Source organism: Polypterus senegalus, chromosome 10 (assembly GCF_016835505.1).
Source record: "Polypterus senegalus isolate Bchr_013 chromosome 10, ASM1683550v1, whole genome shotgun sequence".
Lineage (NCBI taxonomy): Eukaryota > Metazoa > Chordata > Cladistia > Polypteriformes > Polypteridae > Polypterus > Polypterus senegalus.
Window position 1 is genome coordinate 113,898,010 of NC_053163.1, and position 20,303 is coordinate 113,918,312.

Consider the following 20,303-nt stretch of genomic DNA (forward strand, 5'->3'; position numbering starts at 1 on the left):
GCTACAGGTGATTTAGAATCCTGGACAGACAAACAGATAGCCATGATAGCATATTACATAAGAAGATAGTAGAAGGTCTCATATGTATTTAGTGGTTAAGACAGACTTGTGACACTTGCTTCAATTATTTAAGTTTTAATTAATACGTCTTTTTGTGTGCCAAATGCCTCCAGAAGAAAGTACTATTACTGAAATCAGAGTGTAAAAAAAACCCTAACCCCAACAACAACCCTTTCAATTGTTATGAATTCAAACAACCTGTAGCAAATTACAAAATTTTAATGCAATAATATAAGTTTTGTAAGTAATGTAATTTGTTTGCCTAACTGCTTGATGTATGCAATACAGCAGTGTCAGAAGAATCACATTTGTAAGTGAACAATGTATGCAAACATGAAAAAATAGATGTTTCTTTTCATAAAAGAAACCTATGCTCACATTTGATCCAACAAAGTTTTGATTTGGTGACAACAAAGACCTAAAGATCAGTGGTAATTTTTAAGAAATGCTGATGAAGCGTGTGCTTAGTGATAGCACAGTTATATTTTTGTAGTCACTGTTCCAACAGTATATTAATATTTTGCCCACAGCTTGCACACCAAATAATAAACAGCCTGAAGAACAGTTATTCTTTCTTTCCAATTAGGAAAGAGAACGGAGGTTTTGAAAACACTGTTAAAACAATTGTTCTAAGTGCACAGGTATAAGATCATAAATAGAAGTTACAAATGCCAGGTTGACTCAGATATTAGGATGCAATAAGTGATTCATAGCACATACAGAATGCGATCAAGGCCAGCCAGTGGAAGGAAGAGGCCAAGTATGAAGTCTGCTGTCACAATTCATAATAACAATCTAACACAAAACCCATTGGCTTGACTTAAACAACTCCAGCTCAATTGAATTCAATTCCATCAATATTCACATTGCATGACAAACTGCATTGAAGAGGAGGCTCGGATATATACAGAAAATGTGCTCCCTCTACTGTAAATATTTAAAAATGAAATGTAAATGTGTTCCGTTTTCAGATTAGAGTTTTAATGACTCCTTCATAGAAACAAAAAATTCTAATATTTCAACAAACCACCTCTGTAAAGGGCATCAATAATTTGCCTCAAGGAAATTGTAAGCTGCAAAAAAAAACGAGCATACTATAAATACAATTAAACACTTAATGAAAAATGTATGCATGAATATTTCATGATATACCTTAAACTACATACAAGTGGGTGTATTATACTCACAAGTTCACTCCTAGAGGCATATGACAAAAAGAGCATCTATTTGATTAACAAGCATTTTTTTAAATTACTAGAGAAACCAACAGCAAATTACTGTTTTTTTGATATTACAAATGTCTGAGGCTTCAAACCATAGAGCTTATTAGCATAACATGTCTGCACAATACCTACCAAGTTGTCATCACATCTTATGATACAAATTAAAAATGAATATGTATAGGGTGATTAGGAAAGGACTGCCTGCCATTGAGAAATGCTCTTAAATCATACCCTCACATTTAAACTCAATCTTTAAATCTGTACTGTGAGCCAACATCACCAAACAGTGAGCCAACAATTTTGAATTACAGTTAAGAGTTGTAAGTAAAGGGCTTGTTTTAGAAAAAATCAGACATTTTCACCCTCAGAGGCAAAATGACATTAGTAACAATACAAGGTAGAGATGGGTTTTTCTGTTGAAGGGGAGGGCTGTGAAAAAAATCCTAACTCAATTACTATTTATAATAAAAAAGGACCAATGCTGTTAAAACTAAACCAAAGGCCCATTGTATTTTATTTTTTCAAAACATTAATTCAGTTCAGGGTCTCATACGGCTGTTTCAGATTCCAGTCCTGTGTAAGGCCTACTCATATATCTCTCTCTCTCTATTTTATTTATTTAAAAAATAAAAATATAAAAAATTATTAACTGCTGATGATGTGGATCATTTTGTCTCACAGACCTCATTTAAAAGATTCAGCATATTGGGACATGAAAGATTCCAAATAATGTTTTTACAGAGGTTCTGAAATAAAAGAACAATATTAAAATGAGCAATAAAAATGCATGTAAAAGCAGACAATAACTTTGAATAATATTAGCATTTACTCCCCTGGGTGGAATTGAAGAGACGCATAGTGTGGGGGAGGAACAATCTCCTCAGTCTGTCAGTGGAGCAGGACAGTGACAGTAGTCTGTCGCTGAAGCTGCTCCTCTGCCTGGAGAGGACACTGTTCAGTGGATGCAGTGAATTCTCCAAGATTGACAGGAGTTTGCTTAGTGCCCGTCGCTCTGCTGCAGATGTTAAACTGTCCAGCTTTATTCCTGCAATAGAGCCTGCCTTCCTAACAAGTTTGCCCAGGCGTGAGACATCCTTCTTTATGCTGCCTCCTTAACACACCACCGCATAGAAGAGGGCACTCACCACAACCGTCTGGTAGAACATCTGCAGCATCTTATTGCCGATGTTGAAGGACGCCAACCTTCTAAGGAAGTATAGTCAGATCTGACCTTTCTTACACAGAGCATCAGTATTGGCAGTCCAGTCCAATTTGTCATCCAGCTGCACTCCCAGGTATTTATAGGTCTGTACCCTCTGCACACAGTCACCTCTGATGATCACAGGGTCCATGAGGGGCCTGGGCCTCCTAAAATCCACCACCAGTTCCTTGGTCTTGCTGGTGTTCAGGTGTAAGTGGTTTGAGTCGCACCATTTAACAAAGTCTTTGATTAGCTTCCTGTACTCCTCCTCCTGCCCACTCCTGATGCAGCCCACAATAGCAGTGTCATCAGCGAACTTTTGCACATGGCAGGACTCCGAATCGTATTGGAAGTCTGATGTATATAGACTGAACAGGACTGGAGAAAGTACAGTCCCCTGCGGTGCTCCTGTGTTGCTGAGCACAATGTCAGACCTGCAGTTCCCAAGACGCACATACTGAGGTCTGTCTGTAAGATAGTCCACATCCATGCCACCAGGTGTGAATCTACTCCCATCTCAGTCAGCATGTCCCTAAGGAGCAGAGGTTGGATGGTGTTGAATGCGCTAGAGAAGTCCAAAAACAATTCCTACAGCACCACTGCCTCTGTCCAGGAGGGAGAGGGATCGCTGTAGCATATAGATGATGGCATCCTCCGCTCCCACCTTCTCCTGGTATGTGAACTGCAGAGGGTCAAAGGCATGGCGGACCTGTGGCCTCAGATGGTGAAGCAGCACCCGCTCCATGGTCTTCATCACATTTGACGTCAGAGCAACAGGCCGGAAGTCATTCAGCTCACTAGGACGTGATACCTTTGGGACTGGGGTGATACAAGATGTTTTCCAAAGCCTGGGACTCTCCCTGTTCCAGGCTCAGGTTGAAGATGCGCTGTAGAGGACTCCCCAGTTCCAACGCACAGGCCTTCAGCAGTCGTGGTGATACACCATCTGGACCCGCTGCTTTGCTGGCACGAAGTCTCCTCAGCTCTCTGCTCACCTGCCTTTGCTGTAATTGTGGGTGGGGATGTCTCTCCTATGCTGGTATCAGCAGAAGGATGGTTGGAGGATGCAGTACTCGAGGTGAGAGTGGGTTAGGGTGGTCAAACCTGTTAAAGAAGTTGTTCATCTGGTTTGCTCTCTCCACTTCTCTCTCGATGGTGGCACCCGCTCGAGCTGCAGCCAGTGATGATCTTCATCCCATTCCACACTTCCTTCATGCTGTTATTCTGCAACTTCTGCTCCAACTTTCTCCTGTACTGCTCTTCACGCCCTGAGCTGGACTCGGAGTTCCTTCTGCACGCTTGAGCTCATGCTGATCACCGCCTTTAAAAGCCCTTTTCTTCAGGTTCAAAAGGCCCTTGATGTCACTTGTAATCCATGGCTTGTTGTTAGCATAGCAGTATACTGTACTTACTGGAACTACAATATCCATACAGAAGTTGATGTAATCAGTTGTGCAGTCAACAGCCTCTTCAATGTTCTCGTTATGTGACCCCTGCAGTATATCCCAGTCTGTAGTTCCAAAGCAGTCTCTCAGAGCCTGCTCTGCCTCAGGGCACCACTTCCTGAATGAGCATGTGGTTTGTAGGTAGCGCCTCACTCTTGGTTTGTGTGTGAGGCTGAAGCAGAAACAGGTTATGATCTGCTTTCGAAAGCGCAAGCAGCGAGGAGGTGCTGTATGCGTCTTTAACGTTTGCATACAGTAGATCAATAGTCCTATTTCCCCAGGTGTTACAATCCACATACTGGGAGAAGGCAGGTAATATTTTGTCCAGCGTTACATGGTTAAAGTCTCCAGAGATTAGCACAGGCGCTTCAGGGTGCTGCGTTTGAAACTTGGCAACTGCGGAATGGATGATGTTACACGCTATCTCCGCATTTGCTCAAGGGGGGATGTAAACAATAACAACAATCACGTGTCCAAACTCTCTGGGCAAGTAATAGGGGCGCAAACTTACGGCCAACAGTTTGATGTCCCTGCAGCAAGTGGAGATTTTAACGTTTACATGTCCTGAGTTGCACCACTTTGTATTGACATGGAGAGAGACTTCCCCTCCTTTCTTCTTTCACCGGTACTTGCGTCTCTGGCCACTCTAACTGTGCTAAACCCATGTAGCTCCACGTTAGCATCTGGGATGGTAGCTGTTAGCCACGTTTCACTAAAACACAGCAAGCTGCATTCTCTGTAGGTTCTGACATTTTTCACCAGCACAGCCAGTTTGTCGATTTTACTTGGTAGTGAGTTCACATTTCCCAGGATCACAGAAGGCACCGATGGTTTATAGCACCATTTTCTTGCAAGCTGCTTGGCTTTGATCTTATCTTTTATCTTAGCGCCGGCTCAGCTGCCCCAATATCGTCTTCTTACCTCATCAGGTAAATAGGGAACCACACCGGCATGGGCATTTCTTCTCAGTGCTTAAAGTTGGCTACTTGAATAGGCGTAAAAATCCATGTCAAGTAGTAAAAAGTGAGCGATTCCACATAAAAGAAAGTGGTAGAAGTGATCAGTGAAATACAGAAAAAAGGTAAAATCATACATGGAGGTGCTGGAATGGCCAGATATAAGGGGGGAGAGAGAGAGAGAGAGAGAGCGCATGTGCCAAAGTACACACAAGGTCCTTTTCTGATTGACTTATATTGGATGTATTTTGGAGTTGCAGGAAGAAGCTGCAAAGGAAAATTCACATTCATGTGCCAACTCCATCCAACAAACAAATGTGGGGTATAACCCAAGTACCTTGGATCCAACAAAGATGTCTAGATTCTGCATTTACATAATCTGATTTATTAAGATGCTTACCATGTGTATAATAACATAAATCTATGGGCACAGAAGAAATGAACAGTATTAATAATATCCCTGGTTTTGACTATTGTAGGCATTTGTTGCTAGCTGCCAGTGGACATGTGCAAGTTTAAATAGGCTACTGTTTTGTACCAAGCTGTTTCCAAAAGGACTGTGGTCTGTGAAGCTAATTACTACATCAAATGACATTTATGGCAGATGCTTGCCAGTTGAAGGCTACTGCACAAGCAATTCAAAGTAGGCATCATCAAAACAAGATCTAAAATGGCCATGAGCAAACGTCATCATGAATAATATCGCCCTGCTCTGTCACAGGGGAAAACTGTGTGAGCATGTTAGGTTTCACTCAATCAAAGAAGGTTGGCTGGCCATTAAAATGTATAGGCAATATCATTGAACATGATGTATCTCATGGCTTATATTCTCAGTCTTGTTCAGGGATCAACAAAAACATTTAAAAGTGGATTGCCATTTTTAACATGCTTGAAAGTTTCCAGGGTTCAGCAATTGCAGGGTTCTCAAATGCTAGGGTGTTGTAACAAATTATATTTGGAAAAATTAAGATGCTATTTAAATTAGAAGTCAGTTTTCTTTACCTGCCACTTTACTGCATTTCAATCTCATGTCATTACTTAACATGTCAGTATTTCAGCTCTGTGCACTCCCATTCTTTGCCTCAATTGGTTTGTTTAAACCTGGACTATGAGGGTTCAGGTGGCACAATTAAGTTTATTGAGAAAATTGTTCATAAATGTTTTTACAGCCAACACTTCTGAATTAGCAGGTGAAGTTTAAAATGCAAGATGGTTATTTCAAAACACTTTAACGTAATACACCCTTCATTTACTTAAAATACACTGAATGATTCCATTCTGCTTGTCTATTTTATAATCTTGTCTTCATACAGTAATTTCCACCAGCAAATGAAAATGAAACACTTAAGCAAGCCTAAACTTCCAGAATTGGCATTAGTAAACAATCTCTAAGCCAACAAAATGAAAATGTTTTCTTATTTTTGGCATAAATACCCAGATAAACAACATAAGCAACATCATAATAATTTATTGTGACCTGTAAGTAATTGTCAGTAATTTAACTATTTTTAACAAAGTGCAATGGATAGGCAGCACTGCAGGGCAATGCTGATGCTTCACAAAATCAGGGAGTGTCACATCCTGGGTGTTTAGTGTGTGGAGTTTGCACGTGGTTTTCTCCCACAGTCCAAAACACAGGTCAGGCGAATTTGCGGTGCCCTGTCTAGGAATTGTTCCTGCCTTGCGCACAATGCTTGCTGGGGTAGGCTTCAGCCTCTGCAGGATCCTGCTTGGGACAAGTGAGTTTGGAGATGGAAGTAGTGTTACATATTTTAAAAATATACATCCATTTTTTTAAAATATTCAACAGCATTATTTGCCCCTTCATTGGGTTTCTAAAATACTGATCACTGTATCTTTTTTCCAAATAAAAAGAAATGATCATAAAATCCATTAAACACAAATAGTGTATTAAACATTGTAGTACTTTGAAGAAACAATCATTTCAGATCCACTTCTGAAAAACCAGTGCAACACTTAAGTAATTAACATTCTTAGCAACTGTTTGCCATAAAGTGGTTGCCAATTGCCTCAAAATGGTGGTTAATGTAAACCTGGTAACCATTAATGTTAAGAAGCCCTGTTCTTATTTGTACTTGAAATGTTAGGCTTATTTTAATAATAAAAATTTAAATGCTGCTCAGAAGTCTTTAAGACAATGGCCATAACCACTCACCTTTGCTTAAGGTTACGAGGAAAGCAGGCTTCACATGCCTTAATCCATCAATGAGATTCTCTAGAGATCATACATCCTAACTCAGCCTGTCTCTGAATGTCATCAAAATAACAGAGAGAGAGAGAGAGAGAGAGAGAGAGAGAGAGAGAGAGAGAGAGAGAGAGAAAAAATAAGGTCTACAGGTCACTGTGCACCTGCTGACTTGGTAGGATGCTTTTGGACTCCAAGACCTAAGCTGTCAAATGACAGTCTATGTTTCGTTGATCTGTCTGTCTTTCTTAACTGAGGAACTCTCAGCATAGTCATTATCTTCTTCAGGTGCCGTAAAGCATGTAGAAAAAGTATACAGGATGGAAGGTTAGGACTCAGAAGGATACAATTCAAAGTCCTAGGGGTTGAGCAAGTCAGCATTTGTGGTGCTTGAAAGTTTCCAGGGTTCAGCAACTGCTGAGTTCTCAGATGCTAGGGTGTTGTAACACTTTTTAGGACTTTAACTAGATGCTTCATTATACTGAAATCACAGGATTGTAAATACTAGTAACAAATAATGGTCAGAATTTTCTCAGACTGATATAGCACGATAATGAAAACAAAGAGCAAGAATATTATATATAAACATCTACACATGGAAGTGTCCGTCTGGCCCTGAAGTGAGAAGTGGAGTCGGGGTAAGGGCTCCACGTTCATGGAAACAGAAAACTCACTTAGCCGCTAATAAAAACTCACTTAGCCGCTAATAACACAAGCAAGGCCAGCACACCAGCAAAACGAAACCTCAGAAGAAATAAAAAGTCGCTTAGCTGCTAACATCAGCAAAACGGCATCCCTTTTACTTTTCCTCCCACTGCTAATACAGATGCAATGCGAGCATGTCGGCAAAATGAATCCTGCTAGGACAGGGGTCCTCAATCACGGTCCTGGAGAGCCGCAGTGGCTGCAGGTTTTTGCTCCAACCCAGTTGCTTAATAAAAAGCACTTATTGCTAAAGTAACACTTCTGCTTCACTTTAGTGATTTTGTCTTAAACAGCTATTTTAATTGCTCCTTATTATCAAAAACATGCAAATGACAAGAGAGAGCAGCATTTCTCCATTTAGCTTATTTACATTTACACCTGTGTGTATTTATCTGCACTATTGGGTTTAATTAAATACTTGGAAGAAAAATGAAGAGAAAAAAGTGAAGGACTGAGAATTATTCGTCCATTTTAGCTTTCAAATCATTTGCATGATAGAAAGGGAAAGAAAATCTAGGATATGAGAATCACCTGACATAGCAGAGTTAATTTAATTTCATAGCTTGTTAGTGCTTTATTGGCAAGAATTGCTTTCTAATTAAGCAACCAGGTCAGAAGAAAAACCTGCAGCCACTGCGGCTCTCCAGGACTGGGATTGAGGACCCCTGTCCTAGGAGAAAGATGCCCAGAGTAGTTCCTTTCAATTACCTAACATCTCTATATTTCAATTTTTTTCAGACGATTTCAATAGTTTCTAGGACCCCGGGCTTTATACAGCACAGGCTTACACAGCTAGTGTATAACAAGGAAAATCAAGAAAAACAATAAAGAGAATTATATATTGTATATTTATAATACATGACTGCAAATCTTACTGAATAAACAAACCACTGTGATATACTGAATATAGAATGAACTTCAATGCAACCTACATTATTGTACAGGCTATTATATTAGAACATTGGAACATACTAGACGAGAACAGGCCATTCAGCCCAACAAAGCTCGCCAGTCCTATCCACTTATTTCTTCAAAAAAAAAACCCCCATCAAGTCGAGTTTTGAAAGTCCCCAATGTTTTACCGTCTACCACACTACTTTGTAGCTTATTTCAAGTGTCGATCGTTTTTTGTGTAAAGAAAAACTTCCTAATGTTTGTGCGAAATTTACCCTTAATAAGTTTCCAACTGTGTTCCCATGTTCTTGATGAACTCATTTTAAAATAAGAGTCTCGATCCACCATACTAATTCCCTTTATAATTTTAAAAGCTTCAATCATGTCACCTCTTTGTCAGCTCTTTGCACTTCTGATTAGATGCTAAACTGAATCTCGTTGCCCTGTATTTATACATGTGTAATGACAATAAAGTGAATCTAATCTAATCTAATCTCTTAATCTTCTTTTTTTTTTTTTTTTTTAAACTGTATAGGCTCAGCTCTTTTAAACTTTCCTCATAATTCAATCCCTGTAGCCCTGGAATCAGCCTAGCTGCTCTTCTCTGGACCTTTTCTAGCGCTGCTATGCCCTTTATGTAGCCTGGAGACCAAAACTGCACACAGTACTCAAGATGAGGCCTCACCAGTGGATTATAAAGGTTGAGCATAACCTCCTTGGACATGTACTCCACACATCAAGGCGCTATATAAACTAACATTCTGTTGGCCTTCTTAAGGGCTTATGAACACTGTCAGGAAGTCGATAGCTTAGAGTCCACTGTGACTCCTAAATCCTTCTCATAAGGTGTACTCTCGATTTTCCGACCGCCTATTGTGAACTCAAACCTAACATTTTTACTTCCTTTTACTATATATATATATATATATATATATATATATATATATATATATATATATATAAAATTCACAAGACACCCATGGAAAGCACGCCGGAAGGGGTGAAGATTCACTAAGCCGCCGACAAGTAAGATGCATATGGCGCATCTTTTCATTCACTTACTGTTGTATTCTCACACCAACCCGTTTTAGACAACTGTGTCTTTCCAGAAGTGTTTAGCATTCAATAAATAATTATGCATGAGATTGAGCGTGTGTCAACCCGGCGCACAGAAGCATGGGTAAGTCGTTGAACCCGATTCGGGCTGCAAACCGTGGAATTCCCACTAAGTGGGACTCATACGCTCCCACTGGTTGCGTCCCTACCCTTTGTGAATACCCCCTCCCACCTCGCTACTACTGTGGTCGGGTGTCTTGGTGGATTATATATAGAAAGGCAGCCAACGACTCAAGTGACGAGTTGGAGGTGAGCACAGGAGCGGGCAGTACATACTAAATGAGAATTCAGCAGACTAGCATGACGGAGGGAGCTGAATGGACGTCCTTCTCCTCCCCTCCCGTTCCACACTCTGCGCCGTGCACCCCCATCCCTCCATCTGGCAAGAGAAGGCACAATTGCGGTCCGTCAGTTTTCAGTCACGGACGATTGTGTGTTGGTTCATTCCATGCATTGTTACAATGTTGCTTTTCTTGCTGATTTATTACATTACCGATTTTTCAAATGTTAATTTTCTCCCTGTGCTTAAAAATCATTAAAAAAACCAGCCTGATTATGCGGCGTATGGTACACCACGGGTTGACTAGTACTTTATATTTACTGACATTAAATTTCATCTGCCACAAATCTGCCCAAGCCTGTATGCTATCCCAGTCCTTCTGTAATGATATATAACGGATTCCAAATTATCTGCTAATCCACCTATCTTGGTATCATCTGCAAACTTAACCAACTTGTTACTTATATTCCTATTTAAATCAAGGAAAGTACAAGGTGAGCATGTTCTGTTTTGTGTAAATCTAAAAATGATAGAACACACACATTTCTAAACAAATAATGGCATAGGTCAGATAATCACTGTATGGACAAGTCCCACTTCTCACCCTGTCCTACCACCAGGGAAATATTGATTGCTCCATGTCCCATTTAACCCCTGAAAAACTCTTGCAAGTGAAATCAATACAGAAGCAGAAACAAAAAAGAAAAGGAGAAGAAACCGAATTAAAATCTTATTGGATGTGAATTTACATGAAAATGTTTATAGAAAGAGCCAAAGGTGGGACAAATGTTTCTTCCAGCAAAAGCAAAATGTATAAATTAATAAGCTTAAAACAAATAAAACCAGAATAAGAAATTGAAATGCAGAAAGCAATAATAATAAAAAAAACCCAAAACAAAGCAAAAAAAAAAAAAACAGAAGCACGGCCGCAATTACAACACAGAACAGGTCTGTCAACTGACATTCACTGTTAGATTTACTGTGAATGGCAAAAATGTAAGCATGATCATCTCTTACAAATGACAAGCCTTGTCAAATTAAAATAAAAAAATTTATGCATGCTGAAACGTACAATACTGCACTAAAAGTGTATTCTAAAAATTGTCCGCACTAATACTTTTTTTTGGATATTTTTAAAAAAAATGCCATCAATACAACTGGAATTAACATGATTTGAGAAGAGTCAGGTATGCCTAAATTCTACATTACGAAACATCTATTTGCCTAGTATGGCTTAAAACATCCTATAATGCTAAACTACCAAAATTGTAAAATATATATGAATATCACTTTTAATACAGAAGGGCAATCATACATTTTTGAACCTGAGCCAGGAATGGTTATTCATACTTTGCAAGAGCCCCAAGATTAGACTCCATACACTAAAATGTGCGAGTAAGTCATTTCCAGATTCTGAATTCAGAACCAAGTCAAAATGGAGACCAACAACTACTAAACCAAGGGTTATATTATCATTGAATGAACAATACACCATCAAAATATTTTTCACCTCTACTAAAACTTGTGCAGTGATCTGTCCCATTGTAAAGAAATGGGCTAAGATTCTGCTGCAGCAGGAAATCTCTACATGATAATGGTCTGGCAGGTCTTTGAGATTGATGACCGATGAAAATAATGTAATGGAAAATTCAAGAGTGATAATATATGAGATCACAGAGAAAGTAGGTATTTTTCAGAGGTTATCTGAATCTATTTTTCATTATCAGTTAAAAATGAGTAAGACATGAGCACACAGGGAGGCTATAATGTCAATTCATGGAAAGAATCATCACCACAATCAATGCTCCAAGAAGAATCTAGAGCTGATGAATTGAGTCTGGGAGATATTTAAGAAGTGTTTCATAACTGGGGTTGAAACTAGAATATAAAAGTCTAACCCAGAGTTCAAAAAACGGAAACAGTGGAAGCAGGGTAATTCTCCAACATCAGAGAAATTTATGGTCCGAGATGGTGTAAGTGAGTTCATGTGCCCGATCTTTTATGATGTTGAAGCTATAGCCCATACTGACTAAATGCTTCAAAAGACCCACATAACTGGTCAATATTACAGGTGTTTGCAGCAGTCAAGAAAAGTGGAAAGCATGCCATGAACCATTTTCTTTTGGCTTCACAATAATGCCCTTGCTTCACAAAGGGTACTCTGCAAAACTCTGCAGTAAAAATGATGCTACATCCACCCTATTCTCCAGACCTGGCCTAGTCAGATTACCAACTGTTCCACAATCTGAAGGTCAATGCTACAGGACATGCATTGCACATGTGAATTTGTCAAGTAAACTACAGAAGAGTTGTTGCATAAGCAAGATATATTTGTTATATTCCAGAAAGCATTTTATTATTGTTCACAAGAATAATGTTTGTTTGTATATTGTTTTATAAGTGAATGACCAATCACACAGCACACCAATTTCCTTTAAAAAGTGCAAGAGATACTCATTTTCAGTTTTATTTTGAATTACAATATCAATCTAGTAGCATTTGAATGCTAATAGAATACTCTTTTTAAACTGCAGGTTTTAAAACTGCCATTTTCTGTCCAGAGACATGGCCTGGCCATTTGCAAGACTTACTTCATTTTATACTTGTCAGCTTCCACAAGTGGCTTTCACACTGATGTGGTGTGCAATGCCAAGTTCTAAGCTGCTCAAGAAATCAATGAAGAGTGTCTAAGCTTACTCACAATGGCCTGGCTAGCTGCAGTAGCAATTATTAAGTATTGGTTTCAAAGAGGTAGAGTACCTTTAATGCTCATAGCTAGATATCATGAACCAAGGGTTTGTATGATTACCAACAAGTGACAACAACAATGGCCACACAACTGAGTTATTTGTGAAGCAGCACAGGAGCAAAGCATACTCAATAAAACAGACAATTTTGCAATATCATCTATTTTAAAGGGCTTCCGCTCATGCACTGCCATGAAAGAGAGACTGATATTACAAAAAAAAAGCTTTTTCTTCTTAGTGGGTGATACAATAATGCATCTTTTGAAGCATCTTTCTGGAGTCTAGTAAAAAAAAAAAATACAAGTCTCCAGAAATATTCTGACAGCAACAAAAAATGGCACATCTAGTTTTCAATCAATTGAATAATTTTTTTTTTACCCCCCCAGACTGTTGCTCTCCTATGCTAGTTGTGAATGACGCTTTCAAGCAGTGCCTCGTGTTCTGCAGGAAATGAGTTATGTCACACTGCATTACATTTTGATCCATGGAAGCCATCTTTAGAGGACTATAAAAACCTTGTCAAATTAAAGCCTTGGTTGTATACACAGTGGTATAATTTGACAAAATGCAATGCTTTGTGTAACTAAAAACAAATGAACAAAGGTAAATGATTTTGCATCAGCTTAATTTTATGATTTAATTTTACTGAAAAAGTATAAATCAAAAGATTACAGTAGAAGATGCAATTATCTTTCTACTCAACAAGGATTACTCCCACTTCAACAAAGCAGGCAGCACTGTGAGGATTATGTTTTTTTTGTTTTGTTTTTTTAAATTTTCCAGTGCCTTCAATAACATCCAGCCATCCCTGTTAAGGGGTACATTTAGAAATACGCAGGTGGGATGAGTCTGTGGTCTCCTGGATAATGGACTATCTGTCTGGCAGACCACAGTTTGTGAGGCTGAAGGATTGTTTCTTGCTGTGACATGAGCAAAATTGCAGCACAAAATGAAAGTCATCTCATTTTCTGTTCACTCTGTACACCTTGAACTATAAATGCAACACCAGCTTATGTCACCTGCAAAAATTCTCAGACATTTTTTGCACTAACGATATGTATTGATAAAAGGGATGAGAGACTAATCGGAGTCAGATGGATAACCTCATTTCTTGGTGCAAACAGAATAGACTTCAACTAACATCAGCAAAATAAAGGAAGTAATTATTGAATTTTGCTGCAAATTTTAATGATCTCTCTCTTGTGCCCTTTCTCAGAGTTCCTAGTGCAAGATCAATCTGTAACGGAGTATAGCCCTCCGATTTTGAAAGGTTAATGTCCAAACCCAAATGCTGGAACATTGCAAATCTGTGACAGGAGCATTGTTGGAACATACAAGCTATCACATGTGATCAACAAGCTGCTGAATATTTCAGGTCATTTTCTCAGTGGTGGCAAAGCCTGTCAATTGAAAAGTGTTACTGGCAAGTGAACATTTTTTTTCCTCCCCCGAGTTTTACATTTAATGAAATAATTCAGCACTACAAAAGCATTTGCTAGATCTTGCAGGCTGACACTAATGTAGTAAACAATCTAATGTTACTGTGCTTGCTCATCTTTTCAATCCTAAGATTAGTTTTGCCTGAAAACAAAGGATCACTTTTTATATGCGTTTTCTTGATATTCTCTGTATACAGCAGTCATCGCTGCTTTGTGTAATATACTTTGTATTTAATTAATTGGCTGAAAAAGTTCCTCCATTATATTAAATGTTATTTTCCATTTATTGGAATAATAATGCTGCTTGTAATTATGATTCCTTTCACTTGTAACTTGTAATGAAGCAGTAGTGGAACAGTTCACCTTGTGTTCTCCTCCCCTAACTGTAACAAAGTAGGCATTATTACATTATTCATATTGCAGTAAGTAATGAGATGATATGACTAACTTATGGCATTCCTGCCCACACTGCCAAAAACTGCTTTACAGCTAACGTTGTCATTTTTCTTACTCGCTTTACAGACTTGCTGCAAATTTTTGCTATATTCCTCATTAGTAGAAAGCCTGGTTGATATCTGACGCATATGTGCAGTGAGGACAGTATGACAAAAACAGTTTAGAATTGGTGACTGTGCACAGTGGTGAATTTCAAAGAGAGGGCGGTTACATGAGTGAACGAAAGATAAATATTATGCTGAATATGACGCAACAGGTCATCAAAGAACATGAGACATGCTGAAATATTTGCAGTGCATATGTTCATCATGTCAGTCACTCATTCACAAGAATAGTGTACTCGCCTTCCCTTCACCACTTTTACTTAATGGGTCTCTCATGCCACCTTACCTTTTCTCTCTCTCCCCCCCTCCCAAGAACTATAAACACACTCAATCAGTCCATCAAGTTCACCTTGTAAAACTGTCTTTACTTATAAGTATAAGTACAACATCAGCCACTGTATAAAGTGAGTATTTACATATGGTGACGATATCATTTTTAAGATGAAATGCAGCAAAATAAAACAACTTAATTTAAATAATCTATATTGTTAATAAATAAACTTAAATTTTAGCTATTCAGAGAGCTGTAATGGATTCTGTGTCCTGTCGGAGGAAGAGAAGGCCAGGTTAAGAAGCATGTAATAGTCACACACGTAGAGCACATAGAAGATCAAATACAAAACAAAGCATTTAATGTGCTACTTTAGTTACAATGGGATTTGAGAAAATAGTAAATTAAACGATTTTAAGATGAAGTTTATGATGTTCTACTTTAATGACAAAATAAACTACGTGATTAAAGTGGAAATTTCAAGATTAAAGTTGACATTTCGTGCATTTTTCCCCACTGTGTGCCTATTTTTTTTCTCTGTACCCTAATAAGCTTTCATATGACACTCAGAAGGTGGGCTATGACTCGCCTTTTCACGGCAACTGTGATATTTAACAACTTTTTTTATTTCGGGCACTGTGTGACTTTGTGAACTTGAGCTTTCGACTTTCTCCGACACTCTGTCACTCGATCAACTTCCTTTTGCTTTATATACCACCACTGTTTAAACCAACACATAGTACCTTTTTCCTTGCCTCCACTTGGTATTGTCTGAAATTCTTCTATTTCCTCCTGTGCTTTTCCCATTGATTTTCACAGAACACTGAGCTTAAAGGCTATTTATATTGATTTGCATATTCAAAGAGGCGTAATTCTTGGAGGAGACGAGGCGTGACAGCAGGCACATGTATGTGCGTTACTTTTTATGCTGGCTGGGATTTATTTAGCGGAAGAACGTGGAAGTTGCCGTTCGCACAGATTTATGCATCTGGATTTTTTTGTGCGTAAGCACATTTCCGCTTTTGTCCGCACACCATGTTAAGAGTGTGAATTCTACGCACGGTGTTATGCATGAGGCCCCAGATCTGTATTGCAAATGATTTCAGCAGTGTGGTCTTCAAGGCTGAAATTTGGCAGGCTCATTCCTTACAGCTTACTTAAAAAAGTTAAGCAGGTTTCATTTCGAAATTCTATGCGTAACTGTCATAACTGAATCCTACTTACATACATATATACGTCCATAGCCTGCAGCTCGGTCGCCGTGTGAGGCGGAGTTGCGTCCCCCATCACCACACCTTCCTCATAGTTGGCTGCCTGCCTATATTGCGTCCCCTATCCCCACACCTCCCACGTAACTGACTGCCTGCCCATATAAGGCCGTCCATCAGCAGCAATCCAAGCTTTGAGAAAACAGTAAAAAGGGGGCGTCAGACGTCGTGCTACATTTTCTGATGCAGTCAGACTGAAACAACTTAGTGACGCCGCCGCCAAATACTCGCAGAAAAAATCCAAAAGTTAATAGACACGCTGCCGCTAAATACTCGCAGGCAAATCCACAACTTCATGGAGATGCTGTCGCTAAATATTCGCAGGCAATTCCACAAGTTCATAGACATGCTGCCGCTAAATATTTGCAGGCAAATCCACAAGTTAATACTAGGAATGCCTGTTAAACATCTTACATTCACGAGTAGCAATTTGGGTGGTGAGATGTCTATCGAGGTGATCACCATCGATCAAAAAACTTACCGAGTGGTTTCCATGCCCGGAGATGCCGCCTGCCTTTTCCAATCTCTGTGTTACATATTGCACAGACATATCAGCCTCAATCTTGATATCCAGAGGAACATTGTGTCTTATGTATTGAATGACTGGGACAGGTTCAAGGTGTGGACTGATGACGGTACAGGAGATAATTATACTACACAGGAGCACTGTAACAGTGAAATGCTTAAGCCCTTCACCTATGCTTCTACATGTGAGTTGATGGCTGCCGCTGAATTGTTCGGTTGTCGCTTTCAACTGTACCGAAATGGGCAAATATTTTACACCTTTGGAGAATCGCCAATGCCTCTTAAACATTTTAGATTCACACGTGACGATTTGAGCAGTGGACACTTTGACATTTATGAATGTTTCAACTCTCAAAAGCTGGACGCGAAGTTATCGATGAAGCCGGTTGTATGCTTACAACGCTTAACAGATGCCGAATGTCACTTCAACACAAGTCCTGAAAATACTAACGTAACTGAAACAAACCATGAAACTCAAACGGATTATGACAGCAGCAATCCAAGCTGTGAGAAAACAGTAAAAAGGAGGCGTGTCAGACGTTATGCTACATTTTCTGATGCAGCTAGACAAAAACAACTTTGTGACACAGCCGCCAAATAATCGCAGAAAAATCCACAAGTTCATAGACACGCTGCCGCCAAATATTTGCAGGCAAATCCACAAGTTAATACCGGGAATGCCTGTTAAACATCTTAGATTCATGAGTACCGATTTGGGTAGTGAACACTTCGATGAATGAAACCTGTTATCTTTACAATGGTTCACAGACACGGAATGTAACTTGAACATAACACATCCTTCGCATATGAACCTGATTGAAAGAAATAATGAGAATCAAATCCTTGATGACAGCAACACTCATAGCAGTCACAAAACAATTACATTGACAATCATGTTACGTTATTTTTAAAATGTTTCCTTTTCTTTTTCATAACTTCTTTAACACACTACTTCTCCACTGCGAAGCGTGGGTATTTTGCTAGTCTTGTCATAAATGCCCTTCATAAATGAAAATTTGGTGCCAGTGATGAACTGGAGCTATTTAGGCACCTTTTGCAGGTAAATGTGGCCAAACATTGATCAGTTTTCATACATGTCCTTGATGTAACTAGCTAATATGTTTATCACCAAAGTTAAGAAACTGGGTTTTTACTGTTAAGATGTGAGCTGTTAACACTCCTTGTGGTGTTGTTTGCAATTCAGATATAGTTAGTAATGAAACTCTTGCCCCAAAACATGCTGAGATGCTGACAACATCAATCGATGTTTTAAGTTGTTTTGGTTTGGAAACCTTTGTAAAACTAAACACAAAAAGGCATTACACAGTTTAGTTCTGCTCAACAACAGACTAACACAAACATCAATTTTACCACCTTTTTCAGACTAGATATTTTATTTTTACCTTTCATGCAAGCTTTGAATGCACATATTTTTTTGTTGTTAGTGATAGTGTTTTATAGGCTAATAGGGTCATTATTATTACCAGTACAGTGCACAGTTTTAATTTCCTTCTTAGCTTGAACCGAGAGTCATAGTGTCTGTGAATGACCACCAATCTACGGCTGGCTGACTCCTTCCAAAATAATTTTCCAACCTTCCCTGCGGGTCAGTCTTAAGTTATTCCTGAGACCACTTCTAAATTGTCTGTCAAACAATTTACATTCAATCAGATAACTTTAAAGTTATTCTCTGATGTAATTCATTTTATTACCAAGTTACATCTTACCATTTCAAATTAGAAGTTAAATGTCTAATGTAATTGTTATCATAACAGCTAGAAATATCCCACACAGTGGATTTTATGAGATCCAAAAAACAGAATTAAACTATACATCCTACATATTCACCCAATAAATATAATCTACTTCAAGGCAGAACTGGTTCACCAGTCCAGATTTTTAGGTTGACATCATACTTCGGGAACTGCTTGTTGGTGCGGACATGCTTACTTGGCAATAACCCTAGTCACCCAACAGTTCTGGTGCAAAATTAGATTCATAGGGCAAATGCAGGGCAGGATTTTTTTTTTTTTGGGTGCATTACCTTCCTGTTTTGGATAACAAAAGGATTTTCATCAGAATTATTTAAAATAGTTCAGTGTATACAGTAGGTTACATAGTTTACTTGTAAAAGTGACAATCCCACACTGTATCTTTTCTCAACAGTGCTTGTGCAACATTTATATTAGTAATCAAAACGTAAGATATTGAGTTAATAAGGATTGGAGGAGAATTCTTAAAATGAGTGGAAATTGCCTTGCGGATGTTCATAGTCGTAGCTAGCAGCCCTGCTACGCAAGTTGACCCCGAGACATTGAGAGGATTTAACAGATTTGGTCATGGATGGATTAAGGTTTACTTCACAGCACCGTATAGAAATTTTACTGAAATAGCAATGTGGAGGGACAAGGTGGCAGTAGTGTTCTTTACTTTTTTCATATCTCTCACAAGTATGCAACAAAAACTCCAACAAACGGTGATGGCACGCATATGTTTTCCTAACTGGACCATTTTTACCTAGACTTAAAAAAAATTATTTTTACTCTTCAGACAACACGCAGCTTTGCTCACTCTTGTCAGTCTCTCGAGTACGAGTGATTCGGCCCCTCTAATACTTCACATACTAGAACTATAACTCAAACAAAGGCTGCGCCTCCGTTAAGAGCGCTAAGGTCCCACTGACTCATCACTCTAGTCCCAGGTTTTACAGGCCACTGCTAAAATGCTACTTACCTAACACAAGCACCATCTGCCCGCACAAACAGTAGTACACATGAAGGGGCTTCTCCCCGTCGTCGTACTCCTCTCGATCTCGAGTGTCAGAGCAAACGACGCTGCGCGATACCACTTTCGGCATTTTGTATAGAGAACGTAACTAATTACACTCCTCCAGGCTCACCGGATTTTCTTTCTTCCTCGTCGCATAAAGTGACGTCATGAAAAAGCGTCACAGTCCAACTAACTTAGATCAGTCATTCCGTCTGGACATATTGAGGACTTACTGAGACTTGCGTACGATGCTAAAGAGTGTCCATAATTAATTAATCAGCTTTAGATTTGAAGGTAAATCGTTTTCCTATATCGAACAATTTTCATATTTCCATTAGTAAACATAAATGAATTCCCTTAAAGTAATCAGCAGTAACTTAGTTTCGTTTTAATACCTTAACAAGTCATTTGATTTTGAACTGCATTAAGGCACATGGTTAAAATAAACATAAAAAAACACCTTTAGACCCTTCAATAAACATTTAATATTATTTTATTATTATATATATGTTACATGTTAATTAGCACTTTTGACGATATTGACCCTGGACATACTGTATATTGTATCATCAACTCGGCGGTGTTTGAGACGGAGGAACGGAATTAGCCCATTGCACTGATTTCTGGTTAAGTGACCC

At 38.9% G+C, this 20,303-nt stretch overlaps 1 protein-coding gene across 1 annotated transcript in view; it reads right to left on the reverse strand.

Moving 5' to 3' along the window:
- Positions 1-19,828, reverse strand: part of steep1 (STING1 ER exit protein 1) — a 62,361-nt gene extending 42,533 nt beyond the window's left edge. The window contains exon 1 of the mRNA XM_039766365.1: positions 19,630-19,828. Coding sequence (XP_039622299.1) covers positions 19,630-19,753 — 124 coding nt within the window. The 5' untranslated portion in view covers positions 19,754-19,828. The remainder of the gene's footprint in view (positions 1-19,629) is intronic.
- Positions 19,829-20,303: the final 475 nt, after the last annotated feature.